The following is a 21,612-nucleotide window of genomic DNA, read 5'->3' as shown; positions in this document are numbered from 1 at the left end:
TTGTTTAAAAATGGTTAAAAAAATGATTTCCCACCTTTTCAGAGGTACATCCTAGATTCAGAGGACATTTTTCATGTTGACCACCAGGAGGCGCTAATGAATAAGAAGTTTGCAAAGAGATCCTCCTTTTATCTGCCTGGGATTTAAATGGGTCCTGGTGAGCTTCTAAGTTAACTCTCAGCAGCTTAGAGAACATATCTGTGGACATGGCTCATTTGCATTTTTATTTTGCTACATAGCTTCAATGACCAAGGTGTTCTATGTCCTCAATTTGCCTTCTGTAGCGTTTAAGAAAACTTGACATAGCATGTGCATTTTAATCCCATACCATGATAATAGAAAATAAGGAAAATAACAATTACTAAACTACTCTGAAATTTCCCTGTGTCTGTCACTACAGTCCTCATTACTGCATTCTTTCAACTATAATGTGACACTGTGAATGTGTGTGTGTGTGTGTGTGTCTGTGTGTGTCTGTGTGCAGACACAGGAGACAGGAGATGGATCATACGGGACATGAGGGACAGTGGCTGCAGTGCTCCTGTTCCTCTCTGTAGTTCTGTTTGCAGTAAACAGGGGGCAGTACTACAGTGTATCAAGTAACAGTGTGCTCAGTTCTCTGCCTTGGCGATCCATCGCCCCCTTGTGGTTCATATATAGAATTCCTGCTCCTCCTCTGATTGTGCACCTGCAAGGCTGCTGTGCTCAGCTTCCTTGCTGTGGCCGCTGTTACTCGAGCCCAGAGGGAGGCAGGCGCTGTGAGGGCGTGGTTGGGGCTGGACCGGGGGAGCGGCGGAGGCAGAGTGGCTGCTTCGTAGCAGGGCATTGCGGCCAAGTGTGGACGTAGAGCCGCGGGACAGCCCGGGAAAGGAGGGGGAATCCCGGGCCGGCGTAGAGAGGGGGCGGGACAGGGGAAACAGGGGCCGAGAGTAGGCCGACACCACCGACAGGTCCACTGTGCCGCTGTCCATCTTCTGCCCGGTGTCCACGTCAGTCTCCTCGGCGCCCACCAGCGTGTCCACGTTGAGCCGGAACGGAGGGATCAGGGAGGAGCGGCGGGAGCGGGCAGGGGAGGAGGAGGAAGACTGGAACCCCCCGCTCGTGGGCAGGCAGAAGAGGGAACGGGTGTGGTGCCCCGCCCACCAGGCGCGCGCGGCCTCGGGGTCGCGGTGCGGGACGGCCTCGTCCTCTTTACAGGCGCAGGGCAGGTCCTGCTGGGACCCCCGCATCTGAGCCTGGTGCCGGGGGTGCGGCGAGGTCCGGTGGTAGCGCCGGTTCCTGTAGGTGGCGGGGCCCCGGCCGTATGAAGAGGCGGGGGCAGGTTCCAGAGGGGTAGGTGACGGTACGGGTTTGGGCTCCGACGGCAGGTTGGTGAACTGAGCGATGGTGTGTCTGCGTCTGTATCGGGATGAGCCTCGGACCTGCATTCATAAGCAAGAGACAGAGTGTGAACCAAAAAACCTTAAATCAGCTGCAAAAAAACATTCTGACATTTTAGAATCAACAAGCTTTTCCCTTCACACCTGCTGTTTTTACTGTAAGCAAATAAATGTTTCCTGGCTCAAAGAGGGTGCATATCAGGTCACTAATTATGTCATTATGGAGTACTATTCTAACTGCGCACTGGAGTGGACCAGTTTTGTTTCAGACCTAATTGGAAGCTGGAACAGTCCAGAGTTTTGGTTTGTCCCTAACCAGACACTGAATTGGTTCAGATTTGTTTCAGACCTAATTGGACAATGTAATAGTCTAGAGTCCTGGTTCCCTCATGATTGGACACACTGAAATAGCCCAAAGTTCTAGTTCCATTCTAACTGCACCCTGGAAAGGTTCACAGTTCTGGTTCAGTGACAGGGGTCTAAGCTTGCAGTGAGCTTGCAAAGTGGTGTACAGGGAGGGTAGAGATATCCCATTCTCCGAGTAACAGCCAGCACAAAGCATGCAGGATGATGGGGAACTGGGGCCTCCACCAGAGACACAGAGATCACAGACAGACAGAAGAGTGATGTGTTTGTCTTCCAACAGTGACTACCTAGCAGGTTTACAACACGGCAGGCACTGGCAGGCTATCCTCAATGAAGACAGCGTTCCATGCTTATTCACGCAGAGCTGAACAGGAAGCGAAGGCCTCCTTGGGTGAAGCTGAGAGGGGGCGCATTTTTGGGATCACCCCCTTTGTCTTCCACTCTGGGGGGGTGCGCAACCCAGGGTAGAGAAGGGGGCGAGAGGGAGATCCCATCACTGAAGAGCATGACCCTAGAGTGTCGTAAGGGACCGAGGTAAGGATGGGGGTGGCGGGGCATTCCCCGCTGATGTGACCCCAGTGTCCAACTCTTCTGGTTTATGATTCGCTGCAGCAGCTGGAGAAGACATCAGCAGCAACAAACAGCACCTTTATGCACTCTGACGCATAAGTCACCCTCGCTGTGACTGCTCAGGTATCCACCAGGCTTCACAGCAGCGGTGTGTAAGTGGCAACAATCAGCGCAAGAATGTGTTTAAATAGAAATAATAATGTAAAGGGGTTTTAAGTAGGTAAAAGTCAATGTAAAAGAATATTTGACTGAAATCAAGATTAGTGTTTGGCTGGATCAACCGTGAATCTTCAGTATAATATCATGCTGTTATACCCAACTGTCCTGAATGAGGCCATCTGTTAAATGAAGGAGTTGTGTCATCAGGTATGATTGTAGTGAGGTTTTGGTGGAAACAATCTTAGGCTATCCACAAGATGAACCCAGAGAGACAGTGTCCGTGCTCTGGCTGCTCCACTATTCTGCTCTGACATCTGCTTTCACTGCGGGGTTTCCAGCCCTCACGCCTCCATGTGAAGCGTGCCGCAAGGCTTCCCACACTTCACTCAGATCATTTGTTTTTCCTCCATACCTTTCAGGTGCAATTTTTCTGAGAAAGCGGTTGCTCCTGAACTACCTGCGCTTGTTCCACTTTTCATTTTCTCTACTAGCGGCGACGGCTCACCCGTCTGAAAAAGCCAGTCTGTCAGCATTCCGTTAAGTGACTGCCGCGCTGTGCAGCTAGCTGTGATTGGACGTTTTGTCGCTCGAGTCTCGTGTTCTCCCTCATCCCGGCACTGCCAGGTGTAGGGGCTCCCGGGAGCACAGTCACAATGACCCAGTGTTCCCTCAGAGCACAAGCCACTGAACAGAGAGAGAGCACTGCTCCCCCCTCTCTTACTGCTGCCCAATGTCCCTTTTGCATGCCTTTGTTCCTGTCTATCAGACTCTGTCTCTCCTGTTGGGAGAGTGGGGGGGCTAACACATGAAACGGCAGCAGCCAGAATGGCCTGGTGTCCCTTTGAAAATGGAGCACAAGAAAGCACAATCGGATCTATTTGGCTTTTTGAAACTTTTTAGATGCGTGCATAACGTCCACTTAGAAGATCTCTGAGTGATTTAATTAGTAGAGGGAGGCGGGAGACTCTCATGTGGAGAAGGAGGGGCCACTGTGTGCGTGTGTGTGTGTCTGTGTATGTATGTGCGTTTTCACGTCTGTTGTTTTGGGCCAGAGGAAAAGGAGTGAGTGATGGGGGAGGGGGTTGGGCTAGACGATTTATGTTTTCATTGATTGAGCATTGTTTTCATGCAGTAGGAAAACTTCCACTTTGTTGTTCTTGAGGGTTGACAAACTAGCATGCAGTGAACAGGGAAAAGGGAGAAGAGAGCCAAATCATTCATTTTCATCTCAAAGTTCCCTGTATTGTCCTTGATTTTGCAACCCAATTTTAACTTCTGCACTGGTATTTTTGTCTGTGAGTGTGTGTGACAGAGTGTGTGTGTGTGTGTATGTGTGTGTGTGTCCCTGTGTGTGCACGTGCCTGCGTGTGTCTGTCTTTGTGGGGTATACAGGTGGTCTCTACTTTTACGACACAATGCATTCCTGGAAACCCCACTGGAATCTTGGTCATGGTAAATTGAATCCTGTCTTCCCGTAGATGTTACGCCATAAGCAGGAGTTATGTTCATGCACTCAGGCTAAAAATCACGTTTTCACAAAAATCCGCGACGAAACAGGGATCAGATCAAATGTTCATAAGATATTAAAGCTGCACAAACAGTTGCATTTTGAAATATACTTATGTAGATACGCATATATGTACATTATGTACATACGCACATATCCAGTAGAGTATAAAGTATTCAGTATTGCGATGTGCTCTGTATGACAGTTTGGGAACAACCTGGCGAGGGAGACAGTGCATATAAAAATGGGCATAAATAATTTTTCAGCTCCCTCTCAGGGGTGCACTGAGTGAAAACAACACATTAAAATGAAAAAGACTACAAAACAAAACTCAAACAAAGATCCTCAATGTTTGCGCTCTCAACTGTCCAATAGTGGTAATTGTAGAGAACAGAACACGACACTTTATTTGTTAAAAAAAGAGAATATAAAAACTAGGCATTTTTATAAATGTTGTTACTTGGGTCTTGTGCTCTGTTATAGCTGTTTGGGGTATGTGCTTGCTTGATGATGCATAGATTTGTATGCGTGCTTACGTTTGAAAGGAGGTGAATTGATCATGTGAAAATGTTCGTCTCTGTGAATGACTCCCATGGTGCTGTGCTACAACAGCAGGGGGTTCTGGGTAACGAGGCTGCTGTCATAACCACAATCTTCATTTCTCTCTGATTTTAACTGGGCTAATCCGGGTCATGCAGGTCTGACTGAATATGCTCAGTGACCCTGAGCTAACACAGTGCTGAGGAGATACGGCTTCAGGACACACAGACGTTCTGGAATTTCATGTAAAATTGCAGCCAAGTGTTGACTAAAATCTGACACTGGTGTGTGCATGTGTGTACACATACTTGCAGAGAAGTGTGTGTATGTATATGCGTGTGTGCATGTGGGTGCTGTTCTGTACTAATTGGTCATTGAAACAGCCCTTGGTTCTGGTTCAGCACCTTGGAAGTAAATTCTTGGCACAGCATGCTGCCGCATCACATTGAATTAAGTGGCAGTGAGGATAAATACACATGATCTGCCCAATCTCCGTAATGGAGTGGGCTCCCACCCTTAGTCTTAATCCCCCTCTTTATTTCACAAGCAGTCATGTAATTCCCATCTGACAAAAATCCCAGCTGTAAGTGATGGTCCTGAAAGGGACTGTGATCGGCACACCGCCCTGAAGTGTCTCTGACACCAGGTGCAAATAAGGTGTGTATATATGTGACTGTGTGTGTGTGTGTGTTGTGGTGAAAGGTGCAAAATACCCACCTGTTTACACAGATGTTACAGTTAAGGTCAGCTCTTCACTCTGTTAAATTTCGGACACTGCAGTTGTCTGCTTCCCTCTTGAGGGAGTACTTTCAGCATTCTGGTGAGAGTGTGCATTTTGGCCCATTTGTATGCATGTTTATTGTGTTTAAGTGTGCGGATGGGGGGTGGGGTCAGGATATCAACACCCTTAAAGATCTTCTCACCATCTAGTGGTAAAACAAAGGAACTGTACTTTTAGGGCTGCTTAGTCATGGTCAAATTCCCTACATAGACACATCTTCTACAAGACATGTGATCTGAGTCACACACAGAATGAAACATAACCATGTGTGTGCGCACACATGCTCATTCAGAGTCAGACAAACCTTTCTAGTGAAACACAACCTAACATGGTGTGTCACTGGACTACAGTTTCCCCCATGTAAACATGTGCTGTACATGTGGACCTGCTCAATCCCCTGGGCTGGGGAGATACATCAGGATTGCTCAGTCAAGGTCTGTCCCCTGACGTTTAACACATGGCATACTACTCCTCAAAACACATCTTCTCGCTGGAGGAATGGTTTTCTCCCAGTGTTTCATCATTGTTTATAAAAACGTAATTTACAGCTTGGAAAAATGATCTAGCCAAAAGTCTGCACTTGCCTGTGCTGACTAAATCTCAGACAGGCTGCTGCAGTGGACTCTGAGTCTGGGAACAGTATTGTATTCAAATGAATTTCATATTCTTTGTAAAAAGCCAACATATATTTGAAAATCAAAGCAAGGAAGTTGTTTGGTTGCCTGTATGATAATTCATATAAACAGGCGTCCTTAGGTAAGCTTATAAAGAAAATTTAGGAAATTAAACCTTCCAACCAATACATAAGATGATTCATCTGACATATAAAACGATCCAGCCGATATTATAACACAATCCAGCTGATAGATTACAAGATTCATATGATACATAACATGATCTAGCCTCTAGCGGATACATAACACGATCTAACCAATACATAACACGATCCAGCCGATATATAACACGACTCAGCCAATACATAACACAATCCAGCCAATACATAGCATGATTCATTCGGCCGATATATGACATGATTCAGCCGATACATAACACGATCCAGCCAATACATAACATGATTCGGCCGATATATGACATGTTTCAGTCAATATATAGTACGATCCAGCCGATATATGACATGATTCAGCTGATACATAACACGACTCCGCCGATACATGACACAACCTTATGGCATGAACATTCAGAACGTATTCTGTGTGTCCGCCAATGCTTACCTGCAGCAGGATCTTGTTCCCGTCGTAGTCCTCTGTCTGCCAGCGCACCTCACTGATGGGGGTGCAGGGCCGCGGGAGGAGGGGCACGAGCCCCCCTACGTCCCGGACGCGGAACTCCATGATGGCCGACTCGGTGGGGGCGGGGCTCTGACCCCGCGGAAGCCTCTTGAACGACAGCTGGATCTCCGTGTCCGGGTTCGAGTAGATCACGAAGAAGCAGAAGTCCTCCCTCCTCTGGGCCAGCTGCCTCTGCAGCAGCAGCCGGTACATGCTCACCATGTCCGGGAAGGTGTCGTGCCGGCAGTAGACGGTGAAGCGGACGATCTCCTTGCCGTAGTGCACCTGCCGCACGGCCCAGAGCGGCGTGCCGGGGGCGAGCGTGAAGAAGTCCTGGCTGCAGGGCACCAGCGGCAGCAGCCGGCCGTTGACGCGCTCCGTGTGGTGGTAGCGCCAGGGCGGGCGCTGCAGGGCATGGTGCAGCCGCAGGATCTGCTCCTCCCCGCCGTACTCCTCCTGCAGGAACAGGATGACGGCCAGCGCCGGCTGGCTCAGCGGCTCCCTCTGGGGGCCGGAGGAGGGGCGCGCGCGCTTGTGCCGCTGCTGCCAGGCGCCCCGCTCGGACACGCGGAACAGCTGCAGCTCGGGGTGGATCCAGGCCAGCAGGGAGTCGGCCGCGCGCTGCAGGAGCTTAGCCTGCCCGGGATCTGTGATGATGTGCACGCTGACCAGGAAGGGGTCCTGCAGGTCACCCATAAACAGCTCATCTGAAGTAAAAACAAGAGGAGACAGGAGACTGTAAAGTAAAGTAATGGTGGAACTAACAAGACATTTAAACAAACTCACACCTATATCAAAAACATAAGGCACATACATTTTACATTGTTTGAAGAATGTAATGATTAGATGGATGACAGATCACACTCTCTCCCTCCCACCCTGCTGCTCTACAGGGTTCTCTGGTTTCCCTGATGCAAAACAAGTGATGTCCTGTACCAGAGCTTTATCTCACTTGGTTGTGAGGGGGGTATTCTATTGGGTGTAACCTGTAATACAGCATCAGCAGAGCACCATCCTTTCTTTGCCTCTCTTGGGGCTCGGCCCACTTCAGCTGTCCTAACTGAGGGAGTCAGGGAACTGGCACATGGTGTTTCCACTGTGCCTGTATCACAGGCAACAAAGAGGAGACCGAAACAGGAGGAGTCAGGGGATGCGCTGTTACCTTCTGCAGTATCTCTCTCAAGGAGGCATTTTCTCAACGTCTCTGAAATGTTGTGAGAACGCTGAGGGATACCTGGGCAGGTTCTGCAGTCTCCAGAAATGTCAGAGAGAAACAGAAGGAAACAGAGGATGCACTGTTTACTGTTTACTCTGGGCAGAGAGAAAAGGCCACAGGACAGTTCCCTTACATCACAAAGGCCCCCAGAGACAGGCCCTCAGAACCTCAGATGACTGAAGGAGGCAGGAACACGTCCTCGGAGGGAAGGATAAACGAATACTTGACCAGGGGTGGCTGAATGTCAACACAGTCGGAACATGTTAGAGACAGTGCACACACAAACAAACCAACCACAAACACAGAGGTTCATCCACATTGATCTCATTAGCCTCTCAGCCTGCCTCAGTCTCTCCTTCCCTCCCTCTGCTCCAGCAAGTCCTGCTCCGTCGCTCTGCCCCTGCTCAGGTCCTTCCCTAAAATCCCAGCTGCTCACACACTGGGCCTCTCAGCGTTGTCCCCGTGACAACCTCAACAAAGCCTGACACACACATATGACACTGGGCTGGGGTGGAAAAAACCTGGAACGGAATTCATCCAGAGATACTTCTTCTGTGTTGTGAACCAAGCTGTTTTTTAAAGTGCAACAAGGTGAAAACGTAAGAGATGTTTGCTAAGTTGTTGCTGTGTGACAAATGAAAGCTGTATCCTGGAAGAGATGAGAGCAAGTGTTTATAAAGGGTGCTAAGAGCTTCTGCAGAGTGTCAGTAAGCTGTTAATCCCAATCTAAAGGGCCTATTACACCAAGGTGACTCGTGGAAACTTGACCGACTGCCAGTTCCTCTGAACAAATTAGAATTTTAGTATCATTCGGGGCAGACATACATCATCTCCTCACTCGGTCCCAGTGGGTCCTCCCACTGAGTTTGAATGAGAAGAACAAATGTAGCACTCCAGAACAGCAAGACTGATTTTCAGAACATGTTCATGGTTGCTTCATTTTGATTTGAACACTAGACATAGGAAAACTTTAAAAACTTTAAAATCGAAGGCAAAATACCGAAGGTATTTCTTCATCTTAAAAACACACTGCTTCCTTCCTCCTCCTTCAGTGACACATGCACTGCCATCAACACCACACAGAAATGATGGGTGATAACACAATGGAGGTTTTTTCCTCAGTTGTCCATTTCAGTTTTTCATCTTCCCAGTTGTTTATGATTGGAGACATAAACATGATTAAGGCTGTGTGGTGTGCCAGACAAGCCTTTAGTGTAGATGCCTGTGCCTGTAATTACAAAAGAAATGAAAGGAGAAACTCGTGAAGGCACCCCCTGCAAAAGTTTATTTAGTTCCACGCAGTACACCGTCACGCCAGCTTTACATGCTAAAAAAAGACTTTGTGTGTTGAAATTAGTAAACACGGGTTGTGCAGCGGGATCCAAACATCTAAGAGGCAGAATGAGTGATACTGCATCAGTAGTAATCAAGATACAGGACTCTATACTTTACACTGGAATCTATGTCCCTGCATTGTTTAAAATGACATTCTATAACCACAATTCAAGTTCATCACTTTAACCAAATATGTGCTGCGCCTCTGGATCAAAAAATTTCAAAGGAATGAATCCATGCAGGCCAAAAATAGCCACTGATCCACAATTCACTTTACTTAACTTTCCCTGCTGAAATCCTCTTAAGGGGGTGGGGGGTGGCGGTAGGAAATTCAAATCACATTAGCATCAAACAATATGCTAAGAAAGCTTCGAGACACCTGCAACACAACACACTACCAAATATTTTGGGGTTCTCAGAAAGCAATTATTAACAAACAACAAAAAAATGTCTGACTATCTGTAGACAAGTTTGTTCACCAGACATGAGAGGGTTAAATTGTGCCCAGCATTCCTTAGCTAGATTATGTCAGTGGTGCAGTGCAGTAGGAAGAGGGTGCACCTTTCCCTTCAGCAAAAAGGTGGTGTAGGGAGACATGTGCAGCTTGAGGACTCTTGGCCGTACTTGTTGGGCTTTGTAGGGCACTCAGACTTCAAAGACTATAGGATGAAAAAGCACAGAGACTTTTTTACCAATTAAATCTGATATATAAATGCAAAAGCGGCTTCACCTCACATTTTGAATATGGACAAGCATTTTCAGCTTGTCTTTACTAATTTATGGTGGTGCTTGCTGGGATGTGTGGTACTGAGTGTAACGTTATGGAAAATGTTTTCTAACACATCTGGAATATCAATACAGTTTTCAAATGCAAAAAAAAAACAGTCAAAGCTTCAGAGGCTTCAGACATAAGTTCTGAGTCAGAAGCAGACAGAGAGGCTCCTGGAGTAGGGCTTGAGAGGAGCAGGAAAGAGCTCTAGGTGATAAGGCAATTTCCACTGAGAGTAACTGAATGTACAAAGCACCAGGGCCCACAGTCAACTTATTCCAGATATACAGTGTCCTCAAGCACTGATCCTGAAACAGCTCACCAAATCCTGTCTTCAATCATTTTGATCCAAAGAGCTTGAACTTATCCAGAGCTATCCATCTGTATGTGTCGGCTTATCTTGGCAGAAATGACCTTCCAGAAGTCACGGAACATTCTTCTTTCATTCTTCACTCTCATCACTTCAGGAAAAAAGAGCAAGATTATCTCTTAGAGGTCTTTGTTCTGTACTAGCAAGAGGGGCATCATTCTATGTACCAAAATATCCAAACTGCCAGAGGCTGTTGCTTTTATAAAGGCCAGCTGATATCAAACCGATGACTCCCAGCTAATGGAATCCCCCCAGTCTGCCAGTTCATTGTGACATTTTTAAGATCTTTCAGGATGGATGGTCCACAGTTACCAGCACAGTCCTGACCTGGCCTACCCATTGAAGGTCTGTGAAAAGAACCAACTAAACACAGAACAACAGGATTGCCTTTTCAAAAGTAGTTCATGGTAGCTTTATCTTTATCTTTCAATAGCAAAAACACATACAATTACCACTAATTAATTCTTCAGTATCTGGTATGATTAGGTTGGGATAACATTTTTGACTGTTATGTTGGATTTCACACAGGTGCCCCAACTCTTATCGTCAGTCAATATGGTTGTCTTTATGAGCTGAGTCAAAAATGTTGTGAAGTACTGCAAATAGCAATTGGCTAAACACAGGGTTTCCCATTCATTTTTTATTCATTCTCAGTGCCAAGACCAACCTTTGTAAATACAACATCAGTGGTAATTTATGTATCATCTCCACCTGGCTCGGGAAATGCCCACTGAGTCTTCAGAATTCTAAAAGTACAATCTGGTCAACATGGGTCTCGTTATCTCCTGTTAACTCCCATTTGCTCCCAATTACCCATACATGCTGACCAGAGAGGTCCTGACCAGAGTCCTGCTAGGAGTCATTGGTATGATGTAAGCTGGCCTGGAGAATACTGAGAGAGACTCTGCACCTTCCTGTTGCTCTTTATTGCTTCCTTTCAATTGACCAGAGGGACACTGAGTGATTTCTCTCACTTGTGAAAAAACTGTACAGGGTTAAAAAATTGATATTGTGCATAAAGCCCTCTCTATCTATCTTCCTCCCCCTCTCGCGCCCTCTCTCAGAAAACTAGTCAGATCTCTCTCTGGTCCAGCCCCTGGTCTGTTATGCTCTCTTCACACTATAGTCACTTGTAACAGGATCAGGCTGATTTGACTGGATGTAAACAATTTTTGCAAGCAGGCACAGCTGCTTCAGTGTTAGAAGGAGAAGGTGAAACTCCACACAGTTATTTGCTTGGATAACCCCGAATGGATTCAAAATCAGCAACAACAAAGAACCAAACCAATTTGAATGAATAAAATATTACTTACACAGTACCTTTCCTCACTACATGACAAGGAAAGACATTACATCTTGTTAGCCTAAAGTACAAATGAACAGTAACTGGCTCATTTTAGAGTTAGCTGATTTCATAGTCAAAATGTAGCTAGCTGTCAATCAGACAATTCTCACATATGTAATATGCTTAAACCCTTTCTTTATTAGGTGTTAAACCAATCTCTAACCCATTTTAAACCACTATTTCAACAGGATTGTAACAACCAGTTTGAAGTCACATCAGACATATGCTACTTGAATGGCTGCAATCTGGTAATTTACCAGTCTGGACTGGTTACAACCCTTAAATTCCCTCTAGTGTGAATGGGGTATTAGACTGGCTGTCAGCACCTTCCTCTGGGTTATATAAAAAGGTGAGGCCAGTGATTCCCACCACACCAAGCCGTGTCCAGAACAGAGGCTGTGTCTGTATTTGTTTAGATTGACCTCGTGCTGTTTACAGCTCCCCTGGCACCAAGGTATCCATAATGATAGCAGGATGTCCCCCCGCACCAGAGCTAGCAGGCAGCATCTCTGGGGTGGGAAGTCAGAGGTCTCCTGCTTGCCTGTCAGACAGGCAGCAACCATGGTCCAATGAATATTTATGTGACAGCAAGGGCAACACTGTGTTCAGTTAAATGATGCTTTTGTGCTGTGGTGTACCTTCACTGCTTAGCATGAGCAGACAGAGGGTGCTGACAGGAACAAGTGCAAGCTTAGTGATTGTGACTCGTTACTGTAGGCTAATTTAAACAAGACCAACAGCGATAATTTCCTCTATACAGCTAACCAATGGCTGTAAATAGCATACTTATTTTTTTCAGTTTGGGTTAAACTGTGAGGGATCTGTATTTTCACTATTATTAAGGGGGGGAAACAGCATATCAGGATCTTGGCAGGTACATTTTCAATTGTTTTCTGTGCCCTGCCACTGCAAATTTGATGCACAATATTTTCTTTGAATTCCTCTCCTCAGGGTAGTAAATCTCTCATTTACCATAGAGACTACCATCTGACAAAAAGTACATCATTATGGTTGTAAAAAAGCCCATTTGGTGTATATAAAAATGTATGCACAAGTGCAACATACACTAACATAGCAAAGCTGCAAGGTACAGCAACCTGGTGGAAAATCAGACCATTTCTACCCAGGAACAGACGAGGTAGGAAAACACCGCCCACCATCTGGAACCAATCAAATTGCAATATTCACATAATTCTGCCCTCTCTCACACTGAGCAGAAAAACATACTGCTCAACACAGCTGTACCCTAATACTCTTCAAATTCATTCATATCCAATTCTTTGTATAGAAATGGCACATAATGACCTTAGGATACCATTGCCGTGATGGAATTCATTCTTCATAATGTGTTCACATTAGTCACATGGCACTGTTACAATGGATATGTCTCTATTTGCCTATTAAAAATACGTCATTCATTGCACTCATTCTCTCTTCAGAAAAGTAGCCTTCACAGCTCCGCATTTCTTGCCGCATTGCACTTTCATAAACAGCAGACAGGCTGCCAGGGCTTCTGAAGACCTTACTATTCCACACTGCCCTGCAACGACCAGAGAGACAATAGAAGGCAGAGCCAACCAGGGTTTAACAGAAAAAACAGGGAAAAGCGTCAACTGTGTCATGGTGTCCATGGCTTTGCACTTCCTGTGACTGCTATGGGATAATGCTGTTTCCTAGAGCAGAGATTAATGGGCTAATATTGGATATAATCCCACCATTGTGATCCAGGCTGGACCTGGCATCAGGGCTTGGGGAAGGTCAGTCCAACGCAAACACACGTGAGCACACAGACACCTCACCCCAACCCCTACTTACACCCCCTATTTCACCTTCAATAAGCAACCCCTCAATTCTCATCATTCCTTTACCCCCTTCTTCCTTCACCCCCACTGAACCCCCTCAGCACCCCACACCCCCTTACACCCATCCTCTTTCTCCATCAGTGACCCCTTCAACCCCGACACCCCCTTACCCCATCCTCTTGTATCCACTAACCCCTCAATTCCCATCCCCTCAGCTCCTCCACCACTACCCCGCATCCACTTTCACAGCTGCGTGGAGCCATATCTACAGCTAACTCTCAATTTAGAGAGATCAACAAATCTGAAGTGATTAAAGGGGCAGAACACAGCATGAGCGGTCCATCCAGGCTATTCTGCTGATTAGATGTTTATTCCTCCAACAATGTAAATGTAGTTAATTTCCCAACAATTTCAACTACCTGTTATTACAGTGAAAATTACGTGTGTATAAAAAGACTCAGTGTACTCACTGTTTGCAGAAGACATAGGGCTGTAATCAGACCTGTAGCAAAAAAGAGAAGTAACATAGGTTCAGTTCAGTGTCTGACTGTAAAAAGAGACAGTAAAAGAGATTAATACCCAAATTTCAAAGAAGCATCTGGATAAATAGAGGGCACAGACGCGATGAGCCCACAAACACTCAGATTAAATAAAAAGGCTATGGAGACGACACATGTACTGAACAGGGAAGTTTTTCACATTTCCTGAAAAGTTTCCTTGAGGCAGCTGGGGAACACCACTAATGCAGAAAGGGTATGAGTGACTACAAGGTAGTAGGCTATTGCTGGCTAAGTGAACCACTAGACAGACCACTCAGTGGACTGACACCCCTTTTCCACATACATGCTGCACCACGGAATTCAGAAAAAGTCTCAACTTACATGTGTTTGCACTACTGGGCAGCCCTGCTGAACAAACTTTGATATTTTTGGATGCTGAACAAGACTTTTCTGGTTCCTGCTCACCTTGGAATCACCTGGGCACGGTGATGCTAGCAGAAAGGAGGTATGAGTAAGCAACCGCGAGGCTCAACCAGAAGACGTCATTCCGTGAGTGACCAATGGGCTGGACATTAACCCGTCGCACCACAACGATTAAGGCAGAATCAGCACTAATGCGATATTTACCTCACTCCAATGGCCCAATGGCTAGACTTCACATGACTGTATTCTCTCTGGGGTCCTGGCCAAGACAAGCGCCAAGCATTGGCTCACGCTGTTAGACACCACCACCTCCCAGAATGCAGACCAGCCAACAGGGTGGAGTGGGGATCAGGGCACTGGGCTGGTGATAAAAGGGATGTGGGAGTGAACCCCCCGCGCTGACGTATCCTTGAGTGAGGCATTTCACGAAGTGTTCTTGTGTACTCTAATCCATATAAACAGATTACTGGGCTAAGATGTCAAATATAAATCAGCCTGAGCATAAAGGTCTTCCCTCAGATAAATACTGTATCCATCCCATCAGTCACGTGCAGAGTTTCAGTGGTGTTTTCCCTGTCACTGTACTGCTAACATAGGACCCCAGGAGTAAAGCTGCCCCTTCAGCAGCCCCCCGTGGTAAATCAGACAGCACGTATGACAAAAGCAAACTTTTAAGAATACAACAGGGAGACGAGGAATGCCTTGGATGCAGACGTTTTGCTGTTTTTCTTGGCCTGTGAATGACCCATTGTAATGCGGCATCTCTAAGGATCCATCTCTGCCTCTCTCTCGCCGGTCTCTGTGTTTGTTTTCCGAGAGCCGTGAGGGGAAGACTGCGCGGGGTCAGAATGGGTCTGTGCTCTGGGCTGTCTCTCCACACCCAATACTCCCTAAACAGACCGCCCCCCAACACCCCCACAGCGCCTAAAGGGCCAGTCTGCCAACACAGCCCCAACACGGTGGTCTCTGCTCTCCCTCCCCCCGCTCCCTCTTCCGTCACGCTGAATTTGAGCCCATGCTGTGGCATCAGGAGGTGTGGCCTGTCCCTGGTGATTGACACGGCGGGAGATCTGCGTTCCACGGCTACTCAAAGATAAAGAGTGCTTCTGAACTGCGTCTAGTTTTGGGGGTGACAAAGTGATTCTCACAAGCCTTTCCTTAGATCTGATCAAACCCTGAGGACACACATCTGCCCAGAGTTTTCCCTTGAATGTTTTTAATAAGTATGGGGATTTTGTGCATATGAAATTGAGAGTGAAAGATAACTTGCCTTTTTTTGCTCCAGTTGGTGGAACATCAGTGCAGCTTTAGTTTCCTGCTATTGCAAAGAGAGGTGATTAACACTAGCTTATATATGTGTATGTAACTATGCACTTGAGCATAAGTGTGCTTTTATAAGTACTTGTGTGTGATTTTGGAGATTTGCAGTACTGTGTGATGTATGTGTGCTTATGTGTATGAAGTATGTGCATGTATGCTTACCTGATGCTCGTGTGTGTCTCTGTACATGTGTCACTGTGTGTGTCTGAATGTGTGCATGGACACATTTTTTGGCATCCCCACAATCAAATCCAGGGTAACTCTGAACAGCACCATTAAAACATGAAACACTGCTCCTTCTTAGCCACACTTTACAACGGAGCAAATGTTAGACCAACTGGGAAAGCTGAAGGCTTATTAAATTCACCTCCGTGACTTCTCAGCAGGCTGGGCACCTCCAGGGGCATGCGATTCTTCACATGGAATTAAAGAGCCTTTGTTCATTTTAAAACACATTTCAGTTTTACTAAATCATTTTTTTGCAGTTTTGATTATTGTGAAGAAAAGTATATTTCAGCATATCGTGATCCATGGAGTAATAATACTTCTCAATTATGTTAAAAATGGTTCAATTAAAATCACATGGCCTGCAATTTACCTGAAGAGTATTTTAAAGCACCTTAATTAAGGATGGAAGCACAGGTGAAACACAACACCTCAATAATTACTTTCACTGCTATTTTTAACAGATCATTAGGTGGCCAGATCAATAATATCCCCTAGGAATTGGATATAATGACATGCAGTAAACCCTGTCTCCTTTCAAGACCTATATTTTACACAGTAATACAGAGTAATTCAAGACTCACTAAACCATTGATTAGATTATTATTCCCCTCTATCCTCTGTGTGCTGTCATTCTTTATGTGAGTGATGAGAACAACTGGTAAGTGCTCACTTTGCTTAATGGCTGTGTTCTGGAAACTCTGTCCCTCAAACAGATGCATGCTGGTGGGTGACTCCCATTGTCCTAAGTGTCCATTGCAGGTTCACCATCATCCTGCTCTTCCTCAGTCTTTAGGGCCTCCCCTCTGCCTGATACTCCTCCAGTCCCCCTCCAAAGAGGCAGGTTAGTCAGACAGCTCACGCACACAGCCAAGTCATACAGGTGTGCTTCTCTTGGTTCTTCCTTCTCCCTTGCCTCTTGTCCTCATGGAGGTCATAGAACATCAAGTCAACATAATTCACCAGATTCAGTACCTGATGATGCCCAACATTTCGGAATGCTAACTGGACTTTATCTTTCACAGTTGCAAGTATGATACTTTGGACTTTGACATGAATAATTGCATGCATACAGCTGGAGTGTGTGGACAGGAGGGGAGGAATTATGGAACTTTCTCCTTGAGAAACCGCTGTAATACACACGTGTATAACAGGAGTAAAACAAGGGAATGCCCTCCCTGACAGTCTGAATGGATTATCTGTCCACTCTGCTCCCAGTGACATCCCAGTAAACAACACAGCAATTACTGTTCTTCCATGAAAATGGAGTTAATTGGAGGTCTCATAAAAACACACAGACAAACACACACACACTCACGCATGCTTTCACCAAGAAGTCTAAGGGGACTGGAGCATCTTCCCTCCAAGGTAGCTCACAATGTACATGTACTGTATCATTATTACAATACTGTCAACACTGCCATGTGTGTAGAGAAGACCACTGCCATTGTGGAGATCATGTTTTTACTATTTTTAATTGCATACTATTCCAGGCTTTCACTAAGGCTGGCAACTGCCACACCAATTTGGCACAGCCTCACAGTTAACACTGAACAGCACTGTAGAGTCAGTTTACATTTTCACAAGAAATACCTCCACTGAGTGGACTGTGGACTCTGTTTTTATGTGGCAATAACAACAGTGACAACAGGAAAAAACAAATAGTAATGTAGGCATGTTTTGTGTTGGGTATCACTGTATTCAAGTATAATGTTATAAAAAGGACCCCGCAATAAGGGAATCGACCTGTGGAGCGGCAGAAACAGAAACAGTCATAACAAAAGGGGCAGATGATGACACAGACCTACAACTGTGAGTGAAATTCTAAATTAGCAATTCTAATTCTACCAGCTCACATTAAACTTTTATACCAGACTCAGAGTAATTTTGTTCTTCTCTATTACTGAATTTAAGCATTAAATCACCAAATATAATTCTATAGTCAAAGAAAAAACTGTGAGCTAAAGGAAATTCTCATAGCAATATGGGAAGGTGATGACATTGAACAGGAAACTGGGGGCTAAAAGCACTTTCAGCCTGAATGGAAAATGCTTGCCAATGGTAACCAAATACAATAAAACAGGTAAAAAAAATACCAAAAAAGGAAACTATACTAGGTCCCTTGTGTTGCACATAAACCACAGTGTTTTTGCAAGCATTCATATCATGAATACAGATATCTACATGGTGGTTTTCGGAAGCAATACAGGGAGAGCTACAGCATATGTGAGAACACCATTTAAGTGGCTGCCAAAACTGGGGCCGAAGCCTAATTAGCACCACCAAAAACACACTGTCGCATAGATTTAGCGAACCAAAATCAGATAAAAGCCATTTTAGCTCAGCGCTCATACGGAAGAGAAGAGAGTGGGAACTGTAAAAGTTTACGGGCCTTCAGAGGGACCGTGTCTGCTATTGAGTGCCAGTGTTCTCATGGGCTTTGGAAGGCCTCCTAAAGGCCCAGTTAACAGAGCTCTCTCAGTCTCTCTCCCTGAATAATTATGCTTGTTTATTTCATCCCCAGCCAAGGAAAATAAACAAACTCCAGCTCATTTAAACAAATCTCGCTGATGTACATTAAATCCCCCCAACTGATCTGCTGTGCACTTCTCTTACGCCAACAGCATTACTTATAGGACCTTCTTAATCTTCGATTAGCAGGAGAAATGTGTCCTCCTTAAGGGTAGGAAATGAGGTTTTACAGTAAGTCTGCAGCAAAGTAGTAGTCTTATGAGAATTCCACTCACACTGAGTGTCAGACCATCTGGGAGAATCTGCAAATTCAGTGTTTCCTGTTGTTCTCTAAGGTGTCCTCTCTGACTCACACATACTACTTGTAAAATAAATGCGTAAATCTATCCAACTACATGACAGCAATCACACACAAACGGTTGTTTGTGCTTGCTGTAACCTCCACATCCTGGCATCCTTGCAAGAATGCTGTCTGTTTGAGGACTTGATGCTACAGGTGCTTCTGAAGTCAAATGAGTAAGACATTTTGGAAAGGGCAGGGGATCAGCCTGACAGTGCAGTGTATTTAATCCTTGTATAAATACTAACTATGGGTTCCCTGGGACTGCATGGCATACATTGTCTTATGCCGACTCAAGATAGAGGTGATTTCAAATGCGATCTGGTTTGGCAATTAAACAAATGCTGATTTGTCATAAATGTCAGTTTGAAAACAAAATGTTGTGTAAGTTGCAATTTTGTATAAAATGTGTTATAAAGAGCTAAAGCCAAACTCCTTACCGTTTGGATAGAATAATCCCTTACTCACACACAATCACCTTCAAGTCATCACTAAAGTCATCAGCCACATACCTAACCAGGAAACATCTTTGCTTAGCAATAATTTTGCTGAAAATACAGAATGGACATGCATCAAACAAACACGTAAATAACCTGTTCATAGAGAATCTGACCTTTCTTCCCCTTTAACCATTAACAGAAATCTGTCATCGTTTTAATCATTTGCTGTGTTAGTTAAAGCAGTAAAATGTAACATTTACAGTGTACTAGTGTGTGCTATATTTAAAATACCGAACCCCTTCCATCCTTTGCCATTGCCCATACGTACATTTCCAGAAACGCATGTATGAAATCCCCACTGCAGCTGTCGCAGCTCTAATGGCAAACAGCACACGGATGAAATTATCTCCCGTCAAACTTGCTTTAATGTTTCCAGAAGTTAATAAAGTTTCGTGGGTCTACGACAAATCTAGGAACATTGCGTCATCACGTAGCTAATCTCTAATCTGTCAAAATAATGAACACACTTTGTATTAGTGCCTGATTTCTAAGGAGATCCCTCTACAGCTGCTTCTTTTTTCAGATCTCAGCCAAGTTGGCAATCAGCATAAATCACACATACCGTGAATATATGGCTAACAGATGTACGGTGACTAACATGAATTAAATACATTTCAGTCCCGTCCACTGCTTCCACTCCAACTCCCATACACTCACCCTCCGGTCTCTGCTCCTGAGTCCACACACTCATCTTCGGTGGAATTCTTCTCCATTTCAGATGATAGAGACATATTTCTTTTGCATTCTCTTACAGCGGGTCACACGTCGCTGTGTTGCTCAGAAGACGGCGGGCAGGAGGGGATGCAGCGGCGCGGTCCGCTATTCTCACAACCTGATTGTTCGTGCAACAGGCTTCTTTCCCCCCTCCTCTACTTTGTCTCGCTGCGTCATCCGCACGAGTCGAGGCAACGCCTCTCCCACGCTGTGGTGTTGGAGCGGAGCGTTTTCTGCACACGCAGCAGCCGCGGAGATTTTAATTAAACTGTGGAGCTATTATTGTGGTGTGGTGACGGACAGCGTGTTACAAAGCAGCTATAACTAATCTCCAGCGTCAGTATCAAGCTCTTACTCATAAGAACCGAGTTGCGTGAATAAAGCAGATGACAGCATGGTTTGGAAAATTAATGTTGTTGTCATTAATTGTTCAGACAACTAAGTCATATTTCAGTAAACGTAACTTAGATTTCTAAAACAGAATTAATTATAATGGTATTACATGTAGTTAATAGATACTTCCAGAATTCCTTTCCACGCTCACTGGTACATCAATCATGCATGATGTCAGTTTAAACGAAATTTTGTTGCAAATACGTATGAAATTATACCATATATCCAGAGGGTGCTGGAGAAAAGAAAATAGCCCTCTGGACTTTTTGCCTGGGGTTGAGCGCTGGCCTCTGAACGAGCATTCTGGATGAAACTCTCCTTAAACATGCTCTTTAATTGCTAATGCAACCCACAGTGTTATTACTGGGATGACGTATGTATTACATTAAACAGACCATGTAAATTCAGAAAAAGTCTGTGTGTGGCAGATGTTTCCCCATATTATACTCGCATAATAATCACACACTGGTGTAAAATGTCTGCAATGTTTTGCCCGTAGAATTTTGAAGGCCAGGAAACACTTCCAAGCTCTGTAGTATGTCGCAAGTTTTCTGATAGTGCATGGGAGACAGGCACTTCTGTGCCATCACTTCACAATATGTTCCAAGCAGTAACCCTTCCCATGTCCTCAGTCCGAGGTCCCACAGCGAAGACCTGCTTACTGTACGTTAACGTGAACAGGGGAGGTTTTTCGCGGTTCCAGCTCACTTTGAAATTGTAGTGCTGGATTTCCCATCATATTGAAAACAACCCACTCTAGCAAAAAGGAGATCTTCCTCATAAACGGTTCATAGATGATACGCATAATGTTTATATCCTCGTCATTCTTGAAAAAGCAAACGTTGTTAACATGGAAACCGTGACTTATGCAAGCCAATCGATAAATAAGCATCCAAATAGCGATATAATTCACAATTGGATCAGTTGTTCAGTACGGTTGGGACAAATCTGAAATGCATAGAATTAAAATTATAATCGAGGAGTGTTGCACTTGAACGCGAGCCAACAAAAGAAAAGGACTGCACAAACGATCAAACCGAGTTTACAGTAGCACACATGATTTGCAAATGGTTTACACATTAATCTAACACAGTTAATCAAAAACCCATAAACATTTCAGGCTTATTTTCAGGCAAGTTTCCTCAATATTAGATGTCTTTTAATGTTAGCGTGGAATTATTTATATGTTTAATTGTATCTCAATTTTAATGTGAATTTACTAGTAAACCATGTTTGAACCATGCCGGTTCGATTCCCCGCTGCACCCTTGGGCAAGGTATTTAACCCACAATTGCCT

At 45.0% G+C, this 21,612-nt stretch overlaps 1 protein-coding gene across 1 annotated transcript; it reads right to left on the bottom strand.

The window, feature by feature from the left end:
* Nucleotides 1-395: 395 nt before the first annotated feature.
* Nucleotides 396-19,929, bottom strand: LOC118786306 (protein FAM124A-like). The gene is made up of 4 exons (XM_036541440.1): nt 19,866-19,929; nt 13,899-13,930; nt 6,535-7,298; nt 396-1,421 (listed from the first exon to the last, which is right to left on the bottom strand). Exons 1-4 carry the CDS (start codon nt 19,919-19,921, stop codon nt 651-653), a joined length of 1,623 nt encoding a protein of 540 aa, XP_036397333.1. The 5' UTR covers nt 19,922-19,929; the 3' UTR covers nt 396-650.
* Nucleotides 19,930-21,612: the final 1,683 nt, after the last annotated feature.

The sequence above is a fragment of the Megalops cyprinoides genome, chromosome 11, assembly GCF_013368585.1.
Source record: "Megalops cyprinoides isolate fMegCyp1 chromosome 11, fMegCyp1.pri, whole genome shotgun sequence".
NCBI lineage: Eukaryota > Metazoa > Chordata > Actinopteri > Elopiformes > Megalopidae > Megalops > Megalops cyprinoides.
Note: the sequence above shows the minus strand (reverse complement) of the source record. Positions and strands in the feature narration are given on the sequence as shown.

Excerpts from the sequence above, each read along its gene's own strand:
- LOC118786306 (XM_036541440.1), bottom strand. The coding sequence starts at position 19,921 with ATGGAGAAGAATTCCACCGAAGATGAGTGTGTGGACTCAGGAGCAGAG. Across the intron at positions 13,931-19,865 it reads TCAGGAGCAGAGACCGGAGG|GTCTGATTACAGCCCTATGT; the intron begins GTGAGTGTATGG and ends TTTTTGCTACAG. Across the intron at positions 1,422-6,534 it reads GGAACAAGATCCTGCTGCAG|GTCCGAGGCTCATCCCGATA; the intron begins GTAAGCATTGGC and ends TTATGAATGCAG.